This window comes from Musca autumnalis, unplaced genomic scaffold (genome assembly GCF_047663935.1).
Source record: "Musca autumnalis isolate F117 unplaced genomic scaffold, ASM4766393v1 scaffold_4, whole genome shotgun sequence".
Taxonomy (NCBI): domain Eukaryota; kingdom Metazoa; phylum Arthropoda; class Insecta; order Diptera; family Muscidae; genus Musca; species Musca autumnalis.
The window spans coordinates 222,049,330-222,074,655 of record NW_027411977.1 but is presented as its reverse complement, the minus strand read 5'-3'; the positions used below and the strand labels follow the sequence as shown (position 1 = coordinate 222,074,655).

General features: G+C 39.2%; 1 protein-coding gene across 1 annotated transcript in view; it reads right to left on the bottom strand.

Moving 5' to 3' along the window:
* Positions 1-25,326, bottom strand: part of LOC141403255 (dipeptidase 1-like) — a 69,432-nt gene that overhangs the window by 11,429 nt on the left and 32,677 nt on the right. The window contains exon 2 of the mRNA XM_073985440.1: positions 4,075-4,688. Within this exon, the coding sequence (XP_073841541.1) occupies positions 4,075-4,688 (614 nt within the window). The remainder of the gene's footprint in view (positions 1-4,074; positions 4,689-25,326) is intronic.

The following is a 25,326-nucleotide window of genomic DNA, read 5'->3' as shown; positions in this document are numbered from 1 at the left end:
AGTCGACTTCAGAATTTTTCCTGTCTATAAGAGTCGACTTCAGAAGTCTTCCTGTCTATAACAGTCGACTTCAGAAGTCTTCCTGTCTATAACAGTCGACTTCAGAAGTCTTCCTGTCTCTAACAGTCGACTTCAGAAGTCTTCATGTCAATAACAGTCGACTTCAGGAGTCTTCCTGTCTTTAACAGTCGACTTCAGAAGTCTTCCTGTCTATAACAGTCGACTTCAGAATTTTTCCTGTCTATAACTGTCGACTTCAGAAGTCTTCCTGTCTCTAACAGTCGACTTCAGAAGTCTTCATGTCAATAACAGTCGACTTCAAGAGTCTTCCTGTCTTTAACAGTCGACTTCAGAAGTCTTCCTCTCTATAACAGTCGACTTCATAATTTTTCCTGTCTATAAATATCGACTTCAGAAGGCTTCCTGTGTATAACGGTTGACTTCTGCATTCATCCTGCCTATAACAGTCGACTTCAGAAGTCTTCCTGTTTATAACAGTCGACTTCAGAAGTCTTCCTGTCTATAACAGCCGGCTTCAGAAGTCTTCCTCTCTATAACTATCGACTTCAGAAGGCTCCCTGTCTATAACGGTTGACTTCAGAATTCATCCTGTCTATAACAGTCGACTTCAGAAGTCTTTTCGTCCACAACAGTCGACTTCCGAAGTCTTTCTCTATATAACTATCGACTTCAGAAGGCTTTCTGTGTATAACGGTTGACTTCTGCATTCATCCTGTCTATAACAGTCGACTTCAGAAGTCTTCCTGTCTATAACAGTCGACTTCAGAAGTCTTCCTGTTTATAACAGTCGACTTCAGAAGTCTTCCTATCTATAACAGTCGACCTCAGAAGTCTTCGTGTCTATAGCAGTAGACCTCAGAATTGTTCTTGTTTATAACATCCGACTTCAGAAGTCTTCCTGTCTATAAGAGTCGACTTCAGAAGTGGTCCTGTCTATAACAGTCGACTTCAGAAATCTTCCTGTTTATAACAGTCGACTTCAGAAGACTTCCTGTATATAACAGTTGACTTCAGAAGTCTTCCTGTCTATAACAGTCGACTTCCTGTCTATAAGAGTCGACTTCAGAAGTCTTCCTGTCTATAAGAGTCGACTTCAGAAGTCTTCCTGTCTATAACAGTCGACTTCAGAAGTCTTCCTGTCTATAACAGTCGACTTCAGAAGTCTTCCTGTCTATAACAGTCGACTTCAGAAGTCTTCCTGTCTCTAACAGTCGACTTCAGAAGTCTTCATGTCAATAACAGTCGACTTCAGGAGTCTTCCTGTCTTTAACAGTCGACTTCAGAAGTCTTCCTGTCTATAACAGTCGACTTCAGAATTTTTCCTGTCTATAAGAGTCGACTTCAGAAGTCTTCCTGTCTATAACAGTCGACTTCAGAAGTCTTCCTGTCTATAACAGTCGACTTCAGAAGTCTTCCTGTCTCTAACAGTCGACTTCAGAAGTCTTCATGTCAATAACAGTCGACTTCAGGAGTCTTCCTGTCTTTAACAGTCGACTTCAGAAGTCTTCCTGTCTATAACAGTCGACTTCAGAATTTTTCCTGTCTATAACTGTCGACTTCAGAAGTCTTCCTGTCTCTAACAGTCGACTTCAGAAGTCTTCATGTCAATAACAGTCGACTTCAAGAGTCTTCCTGTCTTTAACAGTCGACTTCAGAAGTCTTCCTCTCTATAACAGTCGACTTCATAATTTTTCCTGTCTATAAATATCGACTTCAGAAGGCTTCCTGTGTATAACGGTTGACTTCTGCATTCATCCTGCCTATAACAGTCGACTTCAGAAGTCTTCCTGTTTATAACAGTCGACTTCAGAAGTCTTCCTGTCTATAACAGTCGACTTCAGAAGTCTTCGTATCTATAACAGTAGACCTCAGAATTGTTCCTGTTTATAACATCCGACTTCAGAAGTCTGCCTGTCTATAAGAGTCGACTTCAGAAGTGTTCCTGTATATAACAGTCGACTTCAGAATTCTTCTTGTCTATAACAGTTGACTTCATAAGTCTTCGAGTCATTAACAGAGTGATTCAATGCTGTTTCTGTTATTAAAAGTTGACTCCAGAGGCCTTCCTGTTTTCAACAGAATGTTTTAGAATCATTTCTGTTATTAACAGTCGACTTCAGAAGCCTTTTTCTTCAATAACAGAATGCTTCAGAAGAGTTTCTGTTATTAACGCTCGACTTTGGAAGTCAGCGGTTAATAACAGAAACGCCTCTGAAGAATTCTGTAATAGCAGGAAGTCGACTGTTATAGACAGGAAGACTTCTGAAGTCGACTGTTATAGACAGGAAGACTTCTGAAGTCGACTGTTATAGATAGGAAAGAATTCTGAAGTCGACTGTTATAGGCAGGAAGACTTCTGAAGTCGACTGTTACAGACAGGAAGACTTCTGAAGTCGACTGTTATAGACAGGAAGACTTCTGAAGTCGACTGTTATAGACAGGAAGACTTCTGAAGTCGACTGTTATAGACAGGAAGACTTCTGAAGTCGACTGTTATAGACAGGAAGACTTCTGAAGTCGACTGTTATAGACAGGAAGACTTCTGAAGTCGACTGTTATAGACAGGAGGACTTCTGAAGTCGACTGCTATAGACAGGAAGATTTCTGAAGTCGACTGCTATAGACAGGAAGACGTCTGAAGTCGACTGTTATAGAGAGGAAGACGTCTGAAGCCGACTGTTATAGACTGGAAGACGTCTGAGGTCGACTGTTATTGACTGGAAGACTTCTGAAGTCTACTGTTAAAGATAGGAAGACTTCTGAAGTCGACTGTTATATGCAGGAATACATCGAAAGTTGACTGTTGTAGACAGAAAGACTTCTGAAGTCGACTGTTATAGACAGGAACACTTCCGAAGTCGACTGTTATAGACAGGAAGACTTCTGAAGTCGACTATGATAGACAGGAAGACTGCTGAAGTCTACAATTATTGACAGGAAAACTTCTGAAGTCGACTGTTATAGACAGGAAGACTTCTGAAGTCGACTGTTATAGACAGGAAGACTTCTGAAGTCGACTGTTATAGACAGGAAGACTTCTGAAGTCGACTGTTATAGACAGGAAGACTTCTGAAGTCGACTGTTATAGACAGGAAGACTTCTGAAGTCGACTGTTATAGACAGGAAGACTTCTGAAGTCGACTATGATAGACAGGAAGACTGCTGAAGTCTTCAATTATTGACAGGAAAACTTCTGAAGTCGACTGTTATAGACAGGAAGACTTCTGAAGTCGACTGTTATAGACAGGAAAACTTCTGAAATCGACTGTTATAGACAGGAAGACTTCTGAAGTCGACTGTTACAGTCAGGAAGACTACTGAAGTCTACTGTTATTGACAGGAAGACTTCTGAGGTCTACTGTTAAAGATAGGAAGACTTCTGAAGTCGACTTTTATATGCAGGAATACATCGAAAGTTGACTGTTGTAGACAGAAAGACTTCTGAAGTCGACTGTTATAGACAGGAACACTTCCGAAGTCGACTGTTATAGACAGGAACACTTCCGAAGTCGACTGTTATAGACAGGAAGACTTCTGAAGTCGACTGTTATAGACAGAAAGACTTCTGGGTTTGAGTTATGGACAGAACGTCCTCTTAAATCGGCTGTTATGACTTCGAGCCCGGACAGAAAACTTTTTATGTCGCCTTTTATTGACAGAAAGTCTTCCGAAATCACCTGTTATGACTAGAAAATTTTCTGAGCTCACCTCTAATGGATAGAAATGCTTCTTATTTCGCCTGTTTTGGATAGAAAACTTCTGAAGTCGCCTCTTATGGATGGAAATTCTGCTGAGATCACCTATTATGGACAGAAGGACCCATTAAATATTTTTAAATTGATTTAAGTTTGCATTGCTAAATTTTGTGTATTCTTATTTTCTTTTTAAGGAACCCTCTCACATTTTATTATTGAAAATTTCTTCCTCACAAAATCCAACAGGAGCAACAACAATAACTCTTGTCATTTTATTATTTTGTGGCCTGTGGTTGTTTCCTTTAATATTTTATATATTAAAAACCGTTGCACACACACACTACTGTTCAATACTTACCACACTTGCACCCCTACTTGACCCATCTTCAGCCGCTCCATATCCGTTTGGGCCCATGCCGGTCGTACCCACATCGATTTGTGATTTATATCGTTGCTGACATGAACCAACTCCAAACTGCTGTGGGCATATTTACGCACATTCCATGCAAAATTATTATGACCATCCACAAGGGGTACATCCCGCAATATCCGCTTGACAATCTTCAGTCTTTGTGTGTGTGAATTGCGGCTGGGCGCCATAACAAAGTGCTGATACAGCAAAGTGGCCGCCACGGCCAACAACGACAATGCCACTACCAGCGTCAGACCAATGACGCAGGAATTGCGTCCGGTCAACTTGTGTTGACCACCGCCAACCATTGTGCCATGACCATGTTGCTGGGATGCCTTTGATTTGCGTTTTGCCTTGGCCGCTGCTGAGGCGGCATCGGCCACAATGGGATCGCTAACATCGGAGGGGGATTTGCTGTCGTTGAAATTTACTTTTGACTTTTGTATGCTGGCAATTTCGCCACCGGAATCACTGTTGGAGGTGGAATTTTGGCGGGAAATATTGTTGCGGCGTATATTGGAGTGTTCGGTGACATCTGGTAAACCGCCGAAACCGGTGGTCTGCAACAGAGAGAAAGAGAGAGAGAAGATAAAATTAATTGTTATGAACTGAAAGTTGTGGGGGAAAGAATTAATTAAATGTCATTTATTGATTTTTCGGCGATGAGGAGGGGTGGGTAGGGGAGCGAAGAGGTGTTTTTGTTGGAGGGAGGTGTAACGAAGTTAATAATAAAGGTATGTGGAAATGTGTTTATGGGGAGATAAAAATAAATGGCGGGATATTGCCAATATAATAATAAATTGTGGTTTATTGAAATATATTGAGATTTCAATAAAAACTGTAGGAGGTCAAACACAGTAGGACATCAAAGGTATGCTGTTGTTTGAAAGAAATTGGAGGTATCCTCAAATGATGGCTGGACAATATTTAATTATTATATTTTGTCCTTTCATTTTGTGTGAAAGGAGGATTCGGCATAAATAGTCCACATTTACCTTATGATAAACCTATATAAAATATGTTTGTATGAATATCTAAAACATTCTGCCTACCATTTTTTTCATCAAATATTTTCTAGGTTTGAGAGGCTGCCACACAATGACGCCAATTTTTTCATAAAATTTAATTAAAATCACAAATTGAAATATTTAACCCCCAACTACCTGCCTCCTACAATACCTTTCAATCTCAGCAAATAATTCTCAAAGAAATTCCTGCCACTACCACACAATCTTAATTAGTTTTATAGAAAAATATTTTGCATATTTGATCCATTAAAACTTTGTCAAAAATGCTTCCTTACTATTAAATAAACATTTGTATTTCATATATTTTTTTGCAAAAATAATAAACTTTTATTTCAATTTACTTTTGGAGAAGAGAAAACTTTTTCCTTATGCATCTTGACAAACAACAATCATCCTAAATTAAGTCTTTAGAAATTGTCTTCATCTCCTTCTTCATCAACCAAGACTCCATGTTTTACTTTTGTTAAATTTAAATAAAGTTAATAAAGAAATCTTCAATTTATAAACTTTTTACCAGCTACCGTCACCATCTCAACATCATAATCATCTTGGAGAATTGTTTCTGCTCAACTAGCTCTGCTCCACCTCACCTTTTCCTTATTCAAAAAATAAACAAAAACGTAAATTTTTTCTTTGGAGGACACAAAAAATTAAAACTTTTCCCAGAACAAAAAAATACCAAAACTCTTTCCCAAATTGTTCATTATTTGCCTGAGTGACGCAGCCAGAACTAGGGGGGAACCATAACCACTGTAAATAGTTAACTTTATTCTTAACTTTATGTTAGCTAAATTAATTGGATATTGTTTCGGTTGATGTGGTGTTGTTTGGATTATTAGCTGGACAATTTTGGAATTTAAAATTGAACAAGTAAAAAAGTATCAGTCGGCTTTGCCGACAGAGATATACCCTCAGCCTGTGTATATTGAAACAATTTTTTTTTCTAAAATACGTATGTATTTAGGGGGTTTTAAAAATTTTGAACTTTGAACCGACAAATATGTTGATTAGGGTTAAAGATCAAAATTTTTGCGGAGGAGATACTAAAAGGAGTGGATCGACATTGACCGTTATTTTTTTTTATTTTTATATTTATTTTACACTCTTCGGGCTGTTTGCTCAAGAAGTATGGACTTACCCCTAAAAAATCTTTTACCATCGTAGTTGAGGCAGCGAATGCAAGTTGTTTCAACAAAAATCAAAGTGATTCGATATCAGGTCTTAAAGTGAACTTATCCGAAATTTTGTGTGGGAGGAGGATGGAGTGGACAAATATAGTCCATATTTGAACCTGATCTATATCTGGTAGATATATTAGGATGTGTAAAGTATAGACCAATTCGGCCACTCCCTTCAAGAGTTACCGTACGAACAACTTTTCCGAATATTTTTGAACTTTTGTGGGGGAGGTACATGAAGGAGTGGGCCGATATGGCTTATCTTCAAACTTAAACTATGTTTGGACAAAATATTACTAAGGCCAAATTTTGAACCGAATCGGAAGATCCGTTCGAGAGATATCTTACGCTCCAACCACTACACACGGTGTCATAGGGTTTTCTGCACCTTTCAGGCTATTTTCTCAGGAAGTATGGACTTGCCCCTGATGAAATTTGTACCGTCGTATGGAGTGCAGTGAATACAAGTTGCTAAAACTAAAATCAAAGCGATTCCAGAGATGGTCCTAAACTGAACTGTTCCGAAATTTTGTGTGGGAGGTACCCGAAAAAGTGGACCGATTGAGTCCATATTGAAACCTTATTTAAGTCTGGTACACATTTCACGATGGGCAAAGTATGAATTAAATCGGTTACTCCCTTCAAGAGTTATCGTGTGCACAAATTTTCCGAACGGACGGACATTGCTCAATCGACTCCAAATTGTCTGAAACACATTTCGTCCAAACATACTTGGGGTCTAAAACCAATATTTCGATGAGGCACATTTTGCCCGTATGAAAGTGTATATACCCTTCATAGCCTAAAGGCTGAGGGTATAAAAAATATGAATAGAAATGGATGATACTCAACTTTGAAGATTTTTTACAGAAAAAATTCGAGACAAGAGGAGTTACTAATTCGACTAAGAGAGATGACTTCAGAAGACTTTCTGACAAGACGGTATCTGCAATATTCCTGTCTGTAGCAGCTACCTTTAAATTCAAAATTTCATTAAAATGTTACATCAGTGGTCTTTCTCTAAAAGTTGCATAGATCCTCCAGCCGACTTCAAAAATATCTCCGTCAGACAGAATATCTTAAAGGCTTTCTGCCAATAAAAGATACAGAAATCTTCCTGTCTGAAAATGTAGACTTCACTAGTCTCTCTACCTATGAAACAACTTTTACCGTCAACAACTGACAACTTCAGAGGTCTTCCTGCTTCTTACAGTCGAATGTAGGACCCCTCCTGTCCAAATCATTCAGCTTCAAACGTTTTCCACGTTTTCATGTCTATAATAGTCCACGGTGGGTGCCACCGTGGTGCAATGGTATGCACGCCCGCCTTGCACGCAGAAGGTCGGGGGTTCGATTCCCCGGCCAGGCAACATCGAACATTTTTCAACGGTGGCAAAAAACCCCTCAGTAATGTTGGCGACATTTCCTGAGTATTTCAGCCTTGAAAAACTTCTCCATAAGTGGTGTCTTAAGACACGCCGTTCGGACTCGGCGATAAACAGTAGGTCCCATATCATTGAGCTAAATATGAATCGGGGTGCACTCATTGATATGAGAGAAGTCTCCCTTGTCCCGTATGGGATGTTGTGGAACAATGTTTTTTTTTTTGTTGTAATAGTCAACTTCAAAAGTCTTCCGGTATATAACAGTCGACTTCAGAACTTTTGTGTCCCGAAGGGTCGACTTCAAATGTTGTCCTGTCCACAACAGTTGGCTTCAGAAGCGTTCCTGTCCCTAAGAGTCGACTTGAGAAAAGTTTCGACATCAGAAGCCTTTCTACTCTTAACAATCGCCTTTAGAAGCCTTTCTGTCCCCCAGGTGTCACTTAAGAAGACCTCCTGTCCTTTGCAGTCGACTTAAGAAGCCTTCCTGTTCCTAACAGTCGATTTAAGAATTCTCTCTGTCTCTAACAGTCGACATCCGAATACATTCTGTTAATAACAGTCGACCTCAGAAGTATTTCTGTTCCTAGGGGGCGACTTCAGAAGCCCTGCTGTCCCTAACAGTCTTCAGCCTTCATGTTCCTAACAGTCGTTTTCACAAGTATTCCTGCCCCTCAGAGTCGTCTCCTGAAGCCTTTCTATTCATAACAGTCGACATAAGAAGTCGGTGTTAGAATATTTTCTGTTCCTAAGGGTTAACTTCAAAAACGCTCCTGTCTCTAATAGTCGACTTGATAATGCTTATTGTTTGTAAAAGTCTTCTGACGTCGCCGTTCTGTACCTAACAGTCGACTTCAGAGTCCCTCATATAGCTAACAATCGACTCCAAAAAATGTTTTAGTCCCTTCAGAAGCCTTCCTGTCCCTAACAGGAATCGATTGACTTCAGAAGTCTTCCTACCTATAACAGTCACCTTCAGAAGTCTTCCTCTCTATAACAGTGGACTTCAGAAGTCTTCCTGTCTATAACGGTCGTCTTCAGAAGTCTTCCTACCTATAGCAGTCACCTTCAGAAGTCTTCCTCTCTATAACAGTCGACTTCAGAAGTCTTCCTGTCTATAACAGTTGACTTCAGAAGTCTTCCTTTCTATAACAGTCGACTTGAGAAGTCTTCCTGTCTACAACAGTCGAGTTCAGAAGTCTTCGTGTCTAAAACAGTCGACTTCAGAAGTCTTCCTTTCCATAACAGTCGACTTCAGAAGTCTTCCTGTCTATAACAGTCGACTTCAGAAGTCTTCCTGTCTATAACAGTCGACTTCAGAAGTCTTCCTGTCTATAACAGTCGACTTCGAAAGTCTTTCTGTCCCTAATGGTTGACTTCAGAAGTTTTCCTCTCCCTAACAGTCGACTTCAGAAGTCTTCCTGTCTATAACAGACGACTTCAGAAGTCTTCATGCTATAACAGTCGACTTGACGAGTCTTCCGACCTTCAGAAGTCTAACAGTTGACTTCAGAAGCCTTCCTGTCTATAACAGTCGACTTCGAAAGTCTTCCAGTCTATAACAGTCGACTTCAGAAATTTTCTCGTCTATAATAGACGACTTCAGAAGTCTTCCTGTTCGTAACAGCCCACTTCAAAAGTCTTCCTGTCTATAACAGTCGACTTCAGAACTCTTCCTTTCCATAACAGTCGACTTCAGAAGTCTTCCTGTCTATGACAGTCGTCTTCAAAAGTCTTCCAGTCTATAACAGTCGACATCAGAAGTTTTCTTGTCTATAACAGTCGACTTCAGAAGTCTTCCTGTCTATAACAGTCGACTTCAGAAGTCTTCCTGTCTATAACAGTCGATTTCTGAAGCTTTCCTGTCCATAACAGTCGACTTCAGAAGTCTTCATGGCTATAACAGTCGACTTCAGAAGTCTTCCTGTCTATAACAGTCGACTTCAGAAGTATTCCTGTCTATAACAGTCGACTTCAGAAGCCTTCCTGTCTATAACAGTCGACTTCAGAAGTCTTCCTGTCTATAACAGTCGACTTCAGAAGTCTTCCTGTCTATAACAGTCGACTTCAGAAGTCTTCCTGTCTATAACAGTCGACTTCAGAAGTCTTCCTGTCTATAACAGTCGACTTCATAATTATTCCTGTCTTCTATAACAGTCGACTTCAGAAATCTCTCTACATATAAAAGATCATTTAGCGTGAACAACTGACAACTTCAGAGGTCTTCCTGATTCTTACAGCCGAATTTAGAAGCCCTCCTGTCCAAATCATTCAGCTTCAAACGTTTTCATGTCTATAATAGTCAACTTCAAAAGTGTTCTGGTGTATAATAGTCGACTTCAGAAGCTTTCGTGTCCCTAACGGTCGACTTCAAAAGTCATCCTGTCCAAAACAGTTGGCTTCAGAAGTCTTCCTTTCCCTAACAGTCGACTTCAAAAAAGTTTCGACATCAGAAGCCTTTCTACCCCTAATAGTCGACTTTGGAAGACGTTCTGTCCCTAAGTGTCGTCATCAGAAGCCTTTCTACCCTTAACAGTCGACTTTAGAAGCCTTTCTGTCCCCCAAGTGTCAGTTCAGACTGTCCGACTTAAGAAGACTTCCAATTACTAACAATCGATTTAAGAAGCCTTTATGTCTCTAACAGTCGACTTCAGAAGTCTTCCTGTCTATAACAGTCGACTTCAGAAGTCTTCCTGTCTATAACAGTCGACTTCAGAAGTCTTCCTGTCTATAACAGTCGACTTCAGAAGTCTTCCTGTCTATAACAGTCGACTTCAGAAGTCTTCCTGTCTGTAACAGTCGACTTCAGAAGTCTTCCTGTCTATAACAGTCGACTTCGGAAATCATCCTGTCTATAACAGTCGACTTCAGAAGCCTTCTTGTCTATAACAGTCGCCTTCAGAAGTCTTCCTGTCTGAAGTCGACTGTTAATAACAGAAATAACTCTGAAACATTCGATTTAAGAAGCCTTTATGTCTCTAACAGTCGACTTCAGAAGTCTTCCTGTCTATAACAGTCGACTTCAGAAGTCTTCCTGTCTATAACAGTCGACTTCAGAAGTCTTCCTGTCTGTAACAGTCGACTTCAGAAGTCTTCCTGTCTGTAACAGTCGACTTCCGAAGTCTTTCTGTCTGTAACAGTCGACTTCAGAAGTCTTCCTGTCTGTAACAGTCGACTTCAGAAGTCTTCCTGTCTGTAACAGTCGACTTCAGAAGTCTTCCTGTCTGTAACAGTCGACTTCAGAAGTCTTCCTGTCTGAGGTCGACTGTTAATAACATAAATAACTCTAAAAAATTCTGTTGAAAACACGAAGACTTCTGGAGTCGACTTTTAATAACAGAAACAGCATTGAATCACTCTGTTAATGACTCGAAGCCTTATGAAGTCAACTGTTATAGACAGGAAGACTTCTGAAGTCGACTGTTATAGACAGGAAGACTTCTGAAGTCGACTGTTATAGACAGGAGGACTTCTGAAGTCGACTGTAATAGACAGGAAGTCTTCTGAAGTCGGCAGTTATGGACAGGAAGACTTCTGAAGTCGACTGTTATAGACAGGAAGACTTCTGAAGTCGACTGTTATAGACAGGAAGTCTTCTGAAGTCGGCAGTTATGGACAGGAAGACTTCTGAAGTCGACTGTTATGGACAGGAAGACTTCTGAAGTCGACTGTTATAGACAGGAAGACTTCTGAAGTCGACTGTTATAGACAGGAAGACTTCTGAAGTCGACTGTTATAGACAGGAAGACTTCTGAAGTCGACTGTTATAGACAGGAGGACTTCTGAAGTCGACTGTAATAGACAGGAAGTCTTCTGAAGTCGGCAGTTATGGACAGGAAGACTTCAGAAGTCGACTGTTATAGACAGGAAGACTTCTGAGGTCGACTGTTATAGACAGGAAGACTTCTGAAGTCGACTGTTATAGACAGGAAGACTTCTGAAGTCGACTGTTATAGACAGGAAGACTTCTGAAGTCGACTGTTATAGACAGGAGGACTTCTGAAGTCGACTGTAATAGACAGGAAGTCTTCTGAAGTCGGCAGTTATGGACAGGAAGACTTCTGAAGTCGACTGTTATAGACAGGAAGACTTCTGAAGTCGACTGTTATACACAGGAAGTCTTCTGAAGTCGGCAGTTATGGACAGGAAGACTTCTGAAGTCGACTGTTATGGACAGGAAGACTTCTGAAATTGACTGTTATTGATAGGAAAGCTTCTGAGGTCGGCTTTTATAGACATGAAATCTTCTGAAGTTGATGGTCATAGACCGGAAGACTTTTAAACCGACTGCTATACACATGAAGTCAACTGTTATATACAGAAGGCTCTTGAAGTTGAATGTTATTGGCAGGAAGGCTTCTGAAGTCGACTGTTATGGACAGGAAGTTTTTAGAAATCGACTGTTATAGACACAAATATTCCTGAAGATTACTGTTATATACAGAAATGCTTTTGAAGTTGTCTGTTATTTACAGAAAGACTTCTGAAGTCATCTGTTATTGACAGAAGACACTTAAAGTCGACTGTTATAAACAGGATGATTTCTGAAGTCTACTCTTATTGACAGACGGCTTTTGAAGTCGACTGTTATATTTATGAAGACTTTTGAAATATTCTGTTATAGAAAGAAAGAATTTTCCTGCAGTCTACTGTTAATAAACAGGAAGACTTCTGAAGTGGACTGTTATTAACAGGGGGTTATCTGAATCGACTGCCGTCTACTGTTAATAAACAGGAAGACTTCTGAAGTCGACTGTTATTAACTGGGGGACATCTGAAACGACTGATATGGGCAGGAAGACTTCTGAAGTTGGCTATTATATCATTATGAATCAAAGTTTAATTTAAAAAAAAAAATGATGCCTCGCTTAATGCCAACCTATTTTTTAGTTTTCTGTAAATAAAAAAAATCATTTTATATATTCTCTCTGACTTTTGGAAAATTAATTCAAATTTGTGTGAATATTAAATTCCTCATGTTGATGGTTATAATTATAGCGATACCACGAAATGGACACTGTTGTCATTCTATGATGCTGACGGCATATTCATAAGCCAGTTGTTGGTCATGTGTAAAATTGATAGAGTTGTTCGTTAGATGATGTGGATGCTGGCGTTATGCTTGTTGGCCATAACATAGAGTACATCTAAATTGATTATCAAAATATTCGCCCAGCTAAGCCATGGCAACTGGTGGTTTGCTGAGCCAGCATAGACAAACATACTATGGTTGCAGGTAATTGATGTTAAAGGCCATGTTATGATAAAGAGAGATAATAGAAAATTAGATAAGGTAAATGAGATGGAGTGGAGGTAGGCAGCTAATTTAAATATTGTTGTGATATACAACAGAACAGGGTATTAGAGAACATTTGCTTAACGTTGAATATTTTTGAAGGGGGTCAGGAGATGACGCTTTTACAGTGAAATGTTTGTTATAGACCTTATGGCCGCCACCAACTAAAATTGTTTACTTTTAATTGCAATTTTTATTTTATTTGAAATTGACTTTATAATTTTTCTGGACCCCTTTCCTCCCCTCTCTCTGTTTAAGCCATTTATAAATCTGTTTGATGTTCGAAAAAAAATCTTTATGAACATTTCTGTAATTTATGTTTCAGGCAATCAATTCGCCTCATTAATATTCATGTTGACACGCTTGGGCCGTTGAATGCTAAACTTTTAAACATTAAGCTCAAGGATATTGTCATAGAAATCCTTAAAATCTCAAACATTAACAAAGCCTGGGTCACAATAAGGAGTAATTTTCCAATGTTAATGGGTAAAATTTGAAAATAAACATTGAATATATTTTTGCCAAATGCCTGTCATGCATTTTAAGTTGTCGAATAATCCATTCCAAACCTTTTTGCTACTTGGCCATCTCCCACCACTAGACCCATAAAATTCTGTATTCCAATAGCTTCGATTTTAACTCATTTAATTTTATGACCGCTTTATTGCTGGATTTTGAAAATATACACACGCACATGTATACTCACACTCACAACCCTTCACACAAAAATTATTGACAGAATCTGATTTTCTGACAGTCGTTATCAATTTTGGCCAGTAAATATTTCCAACTCTTTGGCTGAGTGTTTAAGTTTGATTGCATTGAATGCCTGCAGCAATGATGTCGATGATGGGCAGCATTTCTGCCATCAATTGATACGGAGAAATATTTATGAGCTATCCCCCAGAATGTGTATTGGAATATATTATGGCCAAAGAGATAACTGACGACTGAATGCCAATAAAAATGAAAAAATAAAAATTCTCCATTATTGGTGAAAGAGGATCATAAAAATTGTTGTGGGGTTGGAATAAACGGCTATTAGATTAACGAAAAGCTACTGGATTTCCAAGTTATGTTTTATATTTTCTTGTTATTTGAAGTTGACGAATGAAAGGGAAAGTTTAAAGATTATTAAAACAGAAGTAAATGTCACAGTAAATAAGCAGACGACATAAGAAGTCTTCCGGTCTTAAGCAGAAGTCCTCAGTAATCTTCCTGTCTATAACAGTCGATTTCAGAACTCATCGTGTCTCTAATACTCGACTTCTGAGATCCCTGACACTAACAGTCGCATTCGGAAGTCACCCTATCCCTACGAGTCGACATTAAAAGTAATTCTGTGCTTAAACACGACTATGGAAGTCATCCTGTCCTTAAAAGTCAACTTCAAAGGTTGTTATGGACATAACAATCCACTTTAGAAGCCATCCTGTCTTTAGCAATCGACTTCAGAAGCCATTCTGTTTTCGACAGTAGTCTTCAGTAGCTTCTGTTTCTAACATCTGACTTCAAAAGCCATACTGTCTCTAACAATCATCTTCAGGAGCCATCCTGTCTATAGTCCTGTCCATAACAGTCGACTTTAAGAGTTACACTGTCCCTAAAAATCCACTGCGGAAGTCATCTTGTCCCTAACAGTTCACTTCAGAAGTCACCCTGTCCCTATCAATCCACTTCAGAAGCCATCTTGTCCCCAAACAGTTCACTTCAGAATCATACTGTCTGTCTCTAATTTAATCTGTACCTAACACTCAGATTCAGAAGTCATCCTGTCTCTAACAGTTGACTTTAAAAATCATCCTGTCGTTAACAATAAACTTCAGAAGTCATGCTGTCTCTAACAGTCGACTTCAGGAGTTATTCTGTCTCTAACGGTCAACGTCGAAATACATTATGTCTCTTACAGTCGACGGCAGAAGTCATCCTGTCCCTAACAGTCTATTTCAGAATCCATCCTGTTCCTTACATTCGACTTGAGAAGCCTTCCTGTCATTAACAGTCGCCTTAAGAATCCTTCCTGTCCGTACCAGTCGACTTCAAAACTCATCCTGTCTATGACAGTAGGCATCAGAAGTCTTCTTGTCCCTAACAGTCGACTTTTAGAGCCATCCTGTCTCTAGCAGTCGAATTCAGACGTCACCATATCGCTAACAGTCGACTTCAGAAGCCATCTAGTCTCTACCATTTGACTTTAGAAGTCGTCCTGTCCATAACAGGCGATTTCTGAAGTCACCCTGTCCCTAACAATCGGCTTCAGAACTCATCCCATGAATAACAGTCTACTTCAGAAGTCTTCGTGTCTATAACAGTGCACTTCAGAAGTTTCCTGTCTTTAAAAGTCGACTTCAGAAATCTTCCTGTCTATAACAGTCGACTTTAAATGTCTTCCTGTCTATAACAGTCGACTTCAGAAGTTTTCCTGCCTATAACAGTCGACTTCAGAAATCTTTATGTCTTTAACAGTGGACTTCAGAAGTCTTCCTGTCTATAACAGTCGACTTCAAAAGTCTTCCTGTCTATAACAGTCGACTTCAAAAGTCTTCCTGTCTATAACAGTCGACTTCAGAAATCTTCCTATCTATAACAGTCGACTTCAAAAGTCTTTCTCTCTATAACAGTCGACTTCAGAAGACTTCCTGTCTATAACCATCGACTTCAGAAGTCTTCCTGTCTATAACAGTCGATTTCAGAAGTCTTCCTGGCAATAACAGTCAGAATTCTTCCTGTCTATAACAGTCGACTTCAGAAGTCTTCCTGTCTATAACAGTCGACTTCAGAAGTCTTCCTGTCTATAACAGTCGACTTCAGACGTCTTCCTGTCTATAACAGTAGACTTCAGAAGTCTTCCTGTCTATAACAGTCGACTTCAGAAGTCTTGCTGTCTATAACAGTCGACTTCAGAAGTCTTGCTGTCTATAACAGTCGACTTCAGAAGTCTTCCTGTCTATAACAGTCGATTTCAGAAGTCTTCCTGTTTATAACAGTCGACTTTAGAAGTCTTCCTGTCTATAACAGTCGACTTCTGAAGTCTTCCTGCCTATAACAGTTGACTTCAGAAACCTTCCTCTCTAAAACAGTCGATTTCAGAAGTCTTCCTGTCTATATCAGTAGGCTTCAAAAGTCTTCCAGTCTATAACAGTCGACTTCAGAAGTCTTCCTGTCTATAACAGTCGACTTCAGAAGTCTTCCTGTCTTTAACAGTCGATTTCAGAAGTCTTCCTGTCTATAACAGTCGACTTTAGAAGTCTCCCTGTCTATAACAGTCCACTTCAGAAGTCTTCCTGTCTATAACAGTCGACTTCAGAAATCTTCCTGTCTATAACAGTCGATATCAGAAGTCTTCCTGTCTATAACAGTCGACTTCAGAAGTCCTCCTGTCTATAACAGTCGACTTTAGAAGTCTTCCTGTCTATAACAGTCGACTTCAGAAGTCTTCCTGCCTATAACAGTCGACTTCAGAAGTCTTCCTGTCTATAACAGTCGACATCAGAAGCCTTCCTGTCTATAACAGTCGACTTCAGAAGTCTTCCTGTCTACAACAGTCGACTTCAAAAGTGTTCCTGCCTATAACAGTCAACTTCAGAAGTCTTCCTGTCTGTAACAGTCGACTTCAGAATTCTTCCTGCCTATAACAGTCAACTTCAGAAGTCTTCCTGTCTATAACAGTCGACTTCAGAAGTCTTCCTGTTTATAACAGTGCACTTCATAAGTCTTCCTGTCTATAACATTGGACTTCAGATGTCTTCCAGTCTATAACAGTCGACTTCAGAAATCTTCCTGTTTTTAACATTTAGATGTCTTTCTGCTTCACAGTCGACTTCAAAGTCTTTCCCGTCTCTAGCAGACTACTTCAATGGTATTATTCTCCTTAACAGACTTCAGTGGACTTCCTGTTCGTTTTGACCAGTTACAATGAAGTAGGTGGTTAAATGAATAATGAAGCCTTTTCTTGGAAAATCAAAAGCAATTCCGGTAACTTCAAAAACTAATTTATTTTGGCAATTCATTTCTCTACCGCTTCTTTGCAAGTGTCGGCTTCAATTTCATTATTTTTCAAACTTATTTCTTCTAAAGATTTCGCCTCTAAAGAACTTCGCCATCACTTGTCAGTTGCACCAAAGCAACTGAAACCTGGAAAAAATACATTTATTAACGAATGCTGCTTTTGTTTCAAGAAAACTTTGGTTTCTTCCAAAAACTAGCTGATTTCTATAGCTCTCCATTTCCTTTCCTTTGTTGCAAGCTCTCTCTTCACTGGCGTCAATTTTTTCTTCAATGAAGTTAATTTTTTTTGCCTCAACAAAAACTTTCTTTTCATTTCTTTAATTAGAACAAAGAAAAAAAGTGAGGAGGGCTTGTCTGCAAAAATAATGAAAGGCGCCAAAACAGTCAACCCCGAAAAGAGAGGAAATTTGTATCAATCACACACACATACACATTCAGCCTTTTCCACACACACACACATTCATATATTTCCACAGAGGAGAAAGTTGTAAATGAATTGCTGCTGCTCATTTCTTGAAGGCATTCACATGAAATTTCTATTGAAATTCATCAGACTGACACCATTCAGTGGTAAATGAGAACAACTGTTGTCACGGGGCTAAGGTCATCAAGGATATTTTTGGACCAGTTACAAATAAGAGTAGAAAGTAGAATGGAGAATTGAAGACAAAGTATTTATTTACTCCAGGACGATGTGATGAAGAAGAGGGGAGACAATCTACTGACTACAGCTGGAAAAAAATTTAGTTAAAATATAGACGGGGAATTGTCTGATGAAGCTTCACAATTTTTATTAAAAGGTAGCCGCTGATGGTCCTAGAAGAAGATTTCTATAAGTCTTCTGTGAACACCGGTAGGCAACGGAAGACCTCTCGAGATCTTCATCATAGTTGATGGGCTATCATGGCTGGACTCCCCTCTTCTTCATCACATCGTTCTCTTCCATGCTTCATGGCAGCCAAATAAACACTTTGTCTTCAACTTCCCATTCTATATTCTACTCTTATTTGTAACTGTTCCAAAAATATCCCTGAAGACCTTAGCCCCGTGATAACAGTTATCATTCACCACTGTATGTTTGAATTTCAATGAAAATTTCGTAGCGAAGACTTTAATAGGTCTTCTATAGGCAGCAGAAAACTTCTTGAAAGTAATTTATAGACAACAGAATACCTCTTAAGGATTTCTATGGACAACAAATGACCTCTTGAAGTCTTCTCTAAACAACAAATGGCCTCAAGAGGTCTTCTATAGACAGCAGAAGACTTCTTGAAGTCTGTTGTAGACAACAGAAGTCTTCTTGAGGTCTTCCATAGAGATCAATGAACTCTTTAGGTCTTCCATAGACAACATAAAACCTCTGCCACAGACAACAGAAAACGTCTAGATGTCTTCTATAGGCACCAAAAGACTTATCATGGCCTCTAAACAACATAACATCTCTTGAGCTCGTCTATAGACAACCTAAGTTTTCTTCTTCACGTCTACTACATAGAACAAAAGACTCCGTGAGGTCTTCTAAATACAAAGGAAGACCTCTTAAAAAATTTACATTGTCCATGTCCTCTATAGACAACAGAAGTTATCTTAAGGTCTTCTGTAAACAACAGATGACTTCATAAGATTGGAAGAAGACCTCTTGGGGCCATCTATAGACCACAGAAGTCTGTTGCCAAACAAGACATCATGATGTCTTCAGGTGTCTATAGAAGACCTCGGATGCTATGCTATTGTCCAAAGAGTACATCAAGAGGTGTTTGTTTTGTATAAAAGACCTTGGACAATCGAAGACCTCTTCAGTCCCTATGTGGACAACAGAAGATCTCTTGAGCCCTTATATAAACTACAGGACAGCTTTTAGGGTCCTCTTTGGACAACAAAATACCTCGTGTGGTTTTCTTTAAACACCAGAAGACCTCCTGAGAAATTCTATACACATCTGGACACTGAGGGTTTCTTTAGACACCAGAAGGTCTCTGGTGTCTTCTACAGACAACAAAAGACCCCTAGAAGCCTCATGACGACAACAGAAGAATTCGGGAGGTTTTCTATAAACAGAAGGCCTTTTGAGGTCTTCTACAGACAAGACCTTTTGTCAATAAAAGACCTTTGGACAATCGAAGACCTCTTTAGACGTTATGTGGATAACAGAAGATCTCTTGAGCCCTTATATAAATAACAGGACAGCTTTTAGGGTCCTCTTTGGACAACAAAATACCTCGTGCGGTTTTCTTTAAACACCAGAAGACCTCCTGAAAAATTCTATAGACATCTGGACACAAATTGAAGCCTCCTGAGGACTTCTTTAGACACCAGAAGGTCTCTGGTGTATTCTATAAACAACAGAAGACGCCTTGAAGCCTTTGGAGGAGAACAGAAGAATTCTGGAGGTTTTCATTAAACAGCGGAGAAGCTCTTGAACAAGAGAAGACTTTTTGAGGTGTTCTACAGACAACAGAAGACCTCTTGTGGTATTCTATTCAACCTCTGGAGGTTTCCTCCAATCAAAAGAAGACATCTTGAGGTCTTCATTAACCAGAGAAGACCTCGTGAGGTCTTCTATAAACACCAGAAGACTTTCTGAGAAATTCTATAGACATCTGGACACAAATTGAGGCCTCCTAAGGACTTCTTTAGACACCAGAAGGTCTCTGATGTTTTCTATAGACAACAAAAGATCCCTTGAAGCCTTTTGAGGACAACAGAAGAATTCTGGAGGTTTTCTATAAACAGCGGAGAAGCTCTTGAACAACAGAAGACCTTTTGAGGTCTTCTACAGACAAGACCTTTTGTCTATAAAATACCTTTGGACAATCGAAGACTTCTTCAGTCCTTATGTGGACAACAGAAGATCTCTTGAGCCCTTATATAAACTACAGCAAAGCTCTTAGGGTCCTCTTTGGACCACAAAAGATCTCGTGAGGTCTTCAATAAACACCAGAAGACCGTCTGAGAAATTCTATAGACATCTGGACACAATTTGAGGCATCCTAAGGACTGCTTTAGACATCAGAAGGACTCTGATGTTTGCTACAGACAACAAAAGATCAATTGAAGCCTTTTGAGGGCAACAGAAAAATTCTGGAGGTTTTCTATAAACAGAAGCTCTTGAACAACAGAAGACTTTTGAGGTCTTCTACAGACAACAGAAGACCTCGGGAGGTTTCCTCTCGTTAAAAGAAGACAGCTTGATGTTTCCTCTAGTCAAAAGAAGTCATCTTGAGGTCTTCATTAACCAGAAAAGACCACTTCAGGTTTTTTACATACAACAGAAGACCGCTTGAGGTCCTCTGTGAAGAACAGAAACCCTCTTAAGGACTTCTTTAGACAACGAAATACCGTCTAAGATCCTCTATGGACACCTGAAGACATCTTGAGGTTTTCTAGAGACAACAGAAGGCCTTTGGATGTCTTTGGATGACAACAGAAAGCCTCTTGAGGTATTCTGTAGTCAACAGAAGACATCTTCAGGTGTTCTATACGCAACAGAGGTCTTCTATAGGAAACAAAAAACTTCTTAAGGTCCTTAGAAAAAAGTAACTTTAGAGGTCTTCTATAAACAAAAGACAACATAAGACCTTCTGAGGGCCCCTATGTAACACAGAAGTACTCCTTAGGTCTTCTACAGACAACAGAAGACCTTTACGAAGCCTTCCATAGATTTTAGAACGCCTCTTGATGTCTTCTTTAGATCTTCTATAAATAAAAGAAGACCCTTTGAGGTCTTTTAAAAACCACAGGAGTTCTCTTAAGGTCTTCTATTGAAGTGCAATCTGCTGAGGACTTCTATGGACAACAGAATACCATTTGAAGCTTTCTATAAGTCTTGTACAGACAACAGGACATATCTTGAGATCTTCTGTAGATAAAAGAAGACCTTTGGAGGTCTTCCAAAAACCACAGAAGTTCTCTTAAGGTTTTCTATAGAAAAAAGAGAACATTTTGACGCCTTTTGTAGACAACAAAATATATCCTGAGATCTCTATAGACACATGAGGACATCTTGAGGTCTTCTAAAGACAACAGAAGGCTTTTATAAGTCTTCCAAGGACACTAGACGACCTCATGTGTTCTTCTGTAATCAACAGAAGGCCTCTTGAGGCCTTCTATAAGCAACAGAAAAACATCTTAAGGTCTTCTGTGGACAACAGAAAACGTAAGGCCTTCCTTAGACCAAACAAAAAAATTAATTTTAAGGTATTTTATAGACAACAGAATATCCCTTGAGAAGACCTCTTGCAATTTCTTATACATAACAGAAGATCTCCTGATGTCTTTTATAGACCACACAAGTCCCCTTGAGGTTTTTTATAGAAAACATTCGTATACCTCTGATTAACACTGATCTGTATGCCGCTTATGCAATCCAGTCTTATCCAATCATGCAGGATGGATTGTCAGTGTAGTTAAAATTTAAAAGGAATTATCTTCTGATAGATGAGAGGAAGACATCATTTTACACCCTCAAAGAAGAAGAATTTACTAGATGTCGGAGAATGGAGACATTAATTATATGCCCACCGTCGAATCCTATATACAACACCAGAGAACCTGCTGAATGTGAAGTAAGGTTATACTTGAAGCCAACGAAGATCCCAGATAGTTGTGAATTCGCCATTTCCAAGTTTCATAACGTCTGGAAGCTGCTTCATACGCCAAATACATGGGTATTCTCCGCCAAATACATGGGTACCCTTGTCACTGAAGTCAAATGTGTTGGTAAACGTCAAAACGTCAGAATCCGAGATCAAGTATTATTACGAATGCAGGTTGTACGCTAGAAAGTGAAGAGATAAATGGCGCACGAGAATTACAACAGCGAGATAAGCTACATATTCCCGCAATTCAACGTTTCCGCATCCCTGCCACCTCTCACCCATCTCAGTCTGAAGAATGAAATCGAAGTCTACAAGTTGCCAGACATTCCGCAAGCTATACGATTTCTGGCTTTCCCTGTTCACCTAGACACGCATCGCCTAACGCATTACAGCCTGAGCGTTACGACTTGTGATTTCATCACTGTGTAATACTTGTTTATCCGAAGACTCTATTATCTGTCCAGCCGCTACTTGCCTATAACCATAGCACCTCCTCGACGTTAGTTAAGGTATTCCTAAGGTATGTAGGTAAATCCGTAATAACAGAATAGGTTAATTACAGTTAAATATGAAATAGTGTAACTTGAAAAATGATTATCCTACAGCCAAATGAATTCATAATTACAAATGTGATGTAAATAAGTAACAATGAAACTTATGTAATGTGGTTGATGAAACATGTGACTGAAATATTAAAAAGGTGATCGGTCTCAGTTGTGTTAAAACATTAGGATATTTTAAGGCCGGGAGTATGTTCAGTTTTGTAGAAACCGTACTTATTGTATTTATAGCTTGTTAATGAAACTTTAACTATTATCACGTTCTCATTTGTCTTAGCCGAAGATTGTAATTTAGTTAAATAAAGAAAATACTTAAGATGCATGTGTTTTCCGTATGCTAGTTTTATTATCGGTCATGAATAAAGTAATAAATGTCACGGCCATAAATAGAAGATAAGAAAAGAGTCGATCCCAAAGTAGGTATGTTTCACTTTCACCCGCAACGTAATGTGTACGTGGGATGCATTTGCATTTAGGCACATCGTGCATTAGTAAATATGTGCATGTGTATTTTTTATGTTAGATTTTAAGGTTAGTTTTAGGTTTTTTCTGTTAAATAAAATTTGTTCTCGAAAAACTCTAAAACAACCAACAACGCCTTTTTATTTCCCTCCTACGTCTTTTGAAGCTTTCTACAGATAACTGAAGACCACTTGAGGTCTTTTGTAGGCAACAGAAGACATCTTAAGTTCTGCTATAGACAACAGAAGACATTGAGGTCTTCTACAGACATCAGGAGGCCTCTTAAGTTCTTCTTCAGACAACAAAATACCTCTTGAGTCTTTCTATAGACATCAGGAAGTATCTTGAGTTTCTATAAGGGTTCTATAGACAACAGAAGGCCTCTCGAGTTCTTCTATAGATAACAAATGACCTCTAAAAGCATTTTATAAGGGTTATATGACAACCGAAGGTATTCTATTACCCCATAGGTAATTGAATACCTCTCGTAGACTTCTATGGGAATGAAAAGTCCTTTTGAAATCTTATCGACAGCAGAAGGCCGCTTGAAGTGTTTATAGACAACAATATAACTGTTGACGTCTTTCACATGCAACAGAAGACCTCTCAAGACCTTCGTTAGATAGCAGAAGACCCATTGAGTTCATCTATAGGCAACAGAAGACGTCTTGTGGTCTTATATATACAACATAAAGTATCTTAAAGCCATCTAAAGGTCTTAAGTAGTCAACAGAAAACCACTGGATGCCTTCTATAGACCTTGACATCTTCGTTACACGACTGGTGTTTTTTAGTATTCAACTTAGTACGGTCTGGCCAGCATATTAACATAAAACTCTTTTCGATATTTTTTAATAATTAACAAGTAAAAAAGTATCAGTCGGCTATGCCGACAGAGATATACCCTCAGCCTGTGTATATTGAAACAATTTTATTCCCAAAATGTTGATTAGGATTAAAGATCAAAAGTTTTGCGGAGGAGATACTAAAAGGAATGGATCGACATTGACCGTTATGGAAGTGGGTCTCCACCCACAACATATGGTGCCATAGGGGGTTTTTACACTCTTCGGGCTGTTTGCTCAAGAAGTACGGACTTGCCCCTAAAAAAACTTTTACCATCGTAATTGAAGCAGCGAATACAAGTTGATTCAACAAAAATCAAAGTGATTCGGTATTAGGTCTTAAAGTGAACTTATCCGAAATTTTGTGTGGGAGGTACCGGATGGAGTGGACAAATATAGTCCATATTTGAACCTGATCTATATCTGGTAGGTATATTAGGATGTGTAAAGTATAGACCAATTCGGCCACTCGCTTCAAGAGTTACCGTACGAACAATTTTTCCGAACATTTTTGATCTTTTGTGGGGGAGGTACCTGAAGGAGTGGACCGATATGGCTTATCTTCAAACTTAAGCTATGTTTTTACAAAATATTACTAACGCCAAATTTTGGAACGAATCGGCAGATCCGTTCGAGAGTTATCTTGCGCTCCAACCACCTCACACGGTGTCATAGGGGTTTTTTGCAACTTTCAGGCTATTTTCTCAGGAAGTATGGACTTGCCCCTGATGAAACTTGTACCGTCGTATGGAGGACAGTGAATACAAGTTGCTAAAACAAAAATCAAAGCGATTCGAGAGATGGCCCTAAACTGAACTTTTTCCGATATTTTGTGTGGGAGGTATCCAAAGGAGTCGACCGATTGATTCCATATTGAAACTTTTCTAAGTCTGGTACACATTTCACGATGGGCAAAGTATGGACCAAATCGGTTACTCCCTTCCAGAGTTATCGTGCGCACACATTTTTGAACTTTTTTGGGGGAGGTACCGGAAGGAGTGGACCGATATAGCCCATCTTCGAACTTAAACTAAGTTTGGGTAAAATATTACGAAAGCCAAATTTTGAACCGGATCGGTTCATCCGTTCGAGAGTTATCGTGCGCTCCAGCCAGACAGACAGACGGACGGACATTGCTCAATCGACTCCAAATTGTCTGAAACACATTTCGTCCAAACATACTTGGGGTCTAAAACCATTATTTCGATGAGGCACATTTTGCCCGTATGAAAGTGTATATACCCTCGTTAGCATAAATGCTGAGGGTATTAAAAGCCTGATCCTTTAAATGTCTCTATACTATCACCATCTCATCACCTAAGACAAATTTTATTACAACAACAATTATCCAATCTTCTTTTAAATCCCTAAAATCAATTATTTTGCATTTGGGCCTAAGGACCTCAATCAAACCAACAAACATTTGATAAATTTCTAGCATCCCTGGAGCTTTTTGTTCATAATTCCATTTGAAAGATTTTGATAGGCAAACATCCGCCTAAACGGATATTTCCTGCTTTAAGAGGATACAAATGCAATTTTTGCAAAGAAGTAACAACATCATCATTTCCATCATCTTCATCACCGTTCGGCTCTCCATCAATGTCATTATTCGTTTTGAAGACATTGGAGACATGTCATTCACAGCTCACCGAGAACACAATTATCTGGAGGCCGAAAACGGATGAGACACAAAGCATCCGGTTGACCAAGCAACAAAGTACACTGGCCGACAACAGACAAGTACTTGCGAAGTTGTTGTGTGTGTGTTTTTTTTCTTTCTTTATGGCCATTGGGCATGACAGGTGTCTCCGGCAGAGAGTTCAATAAACTTTCGTGTG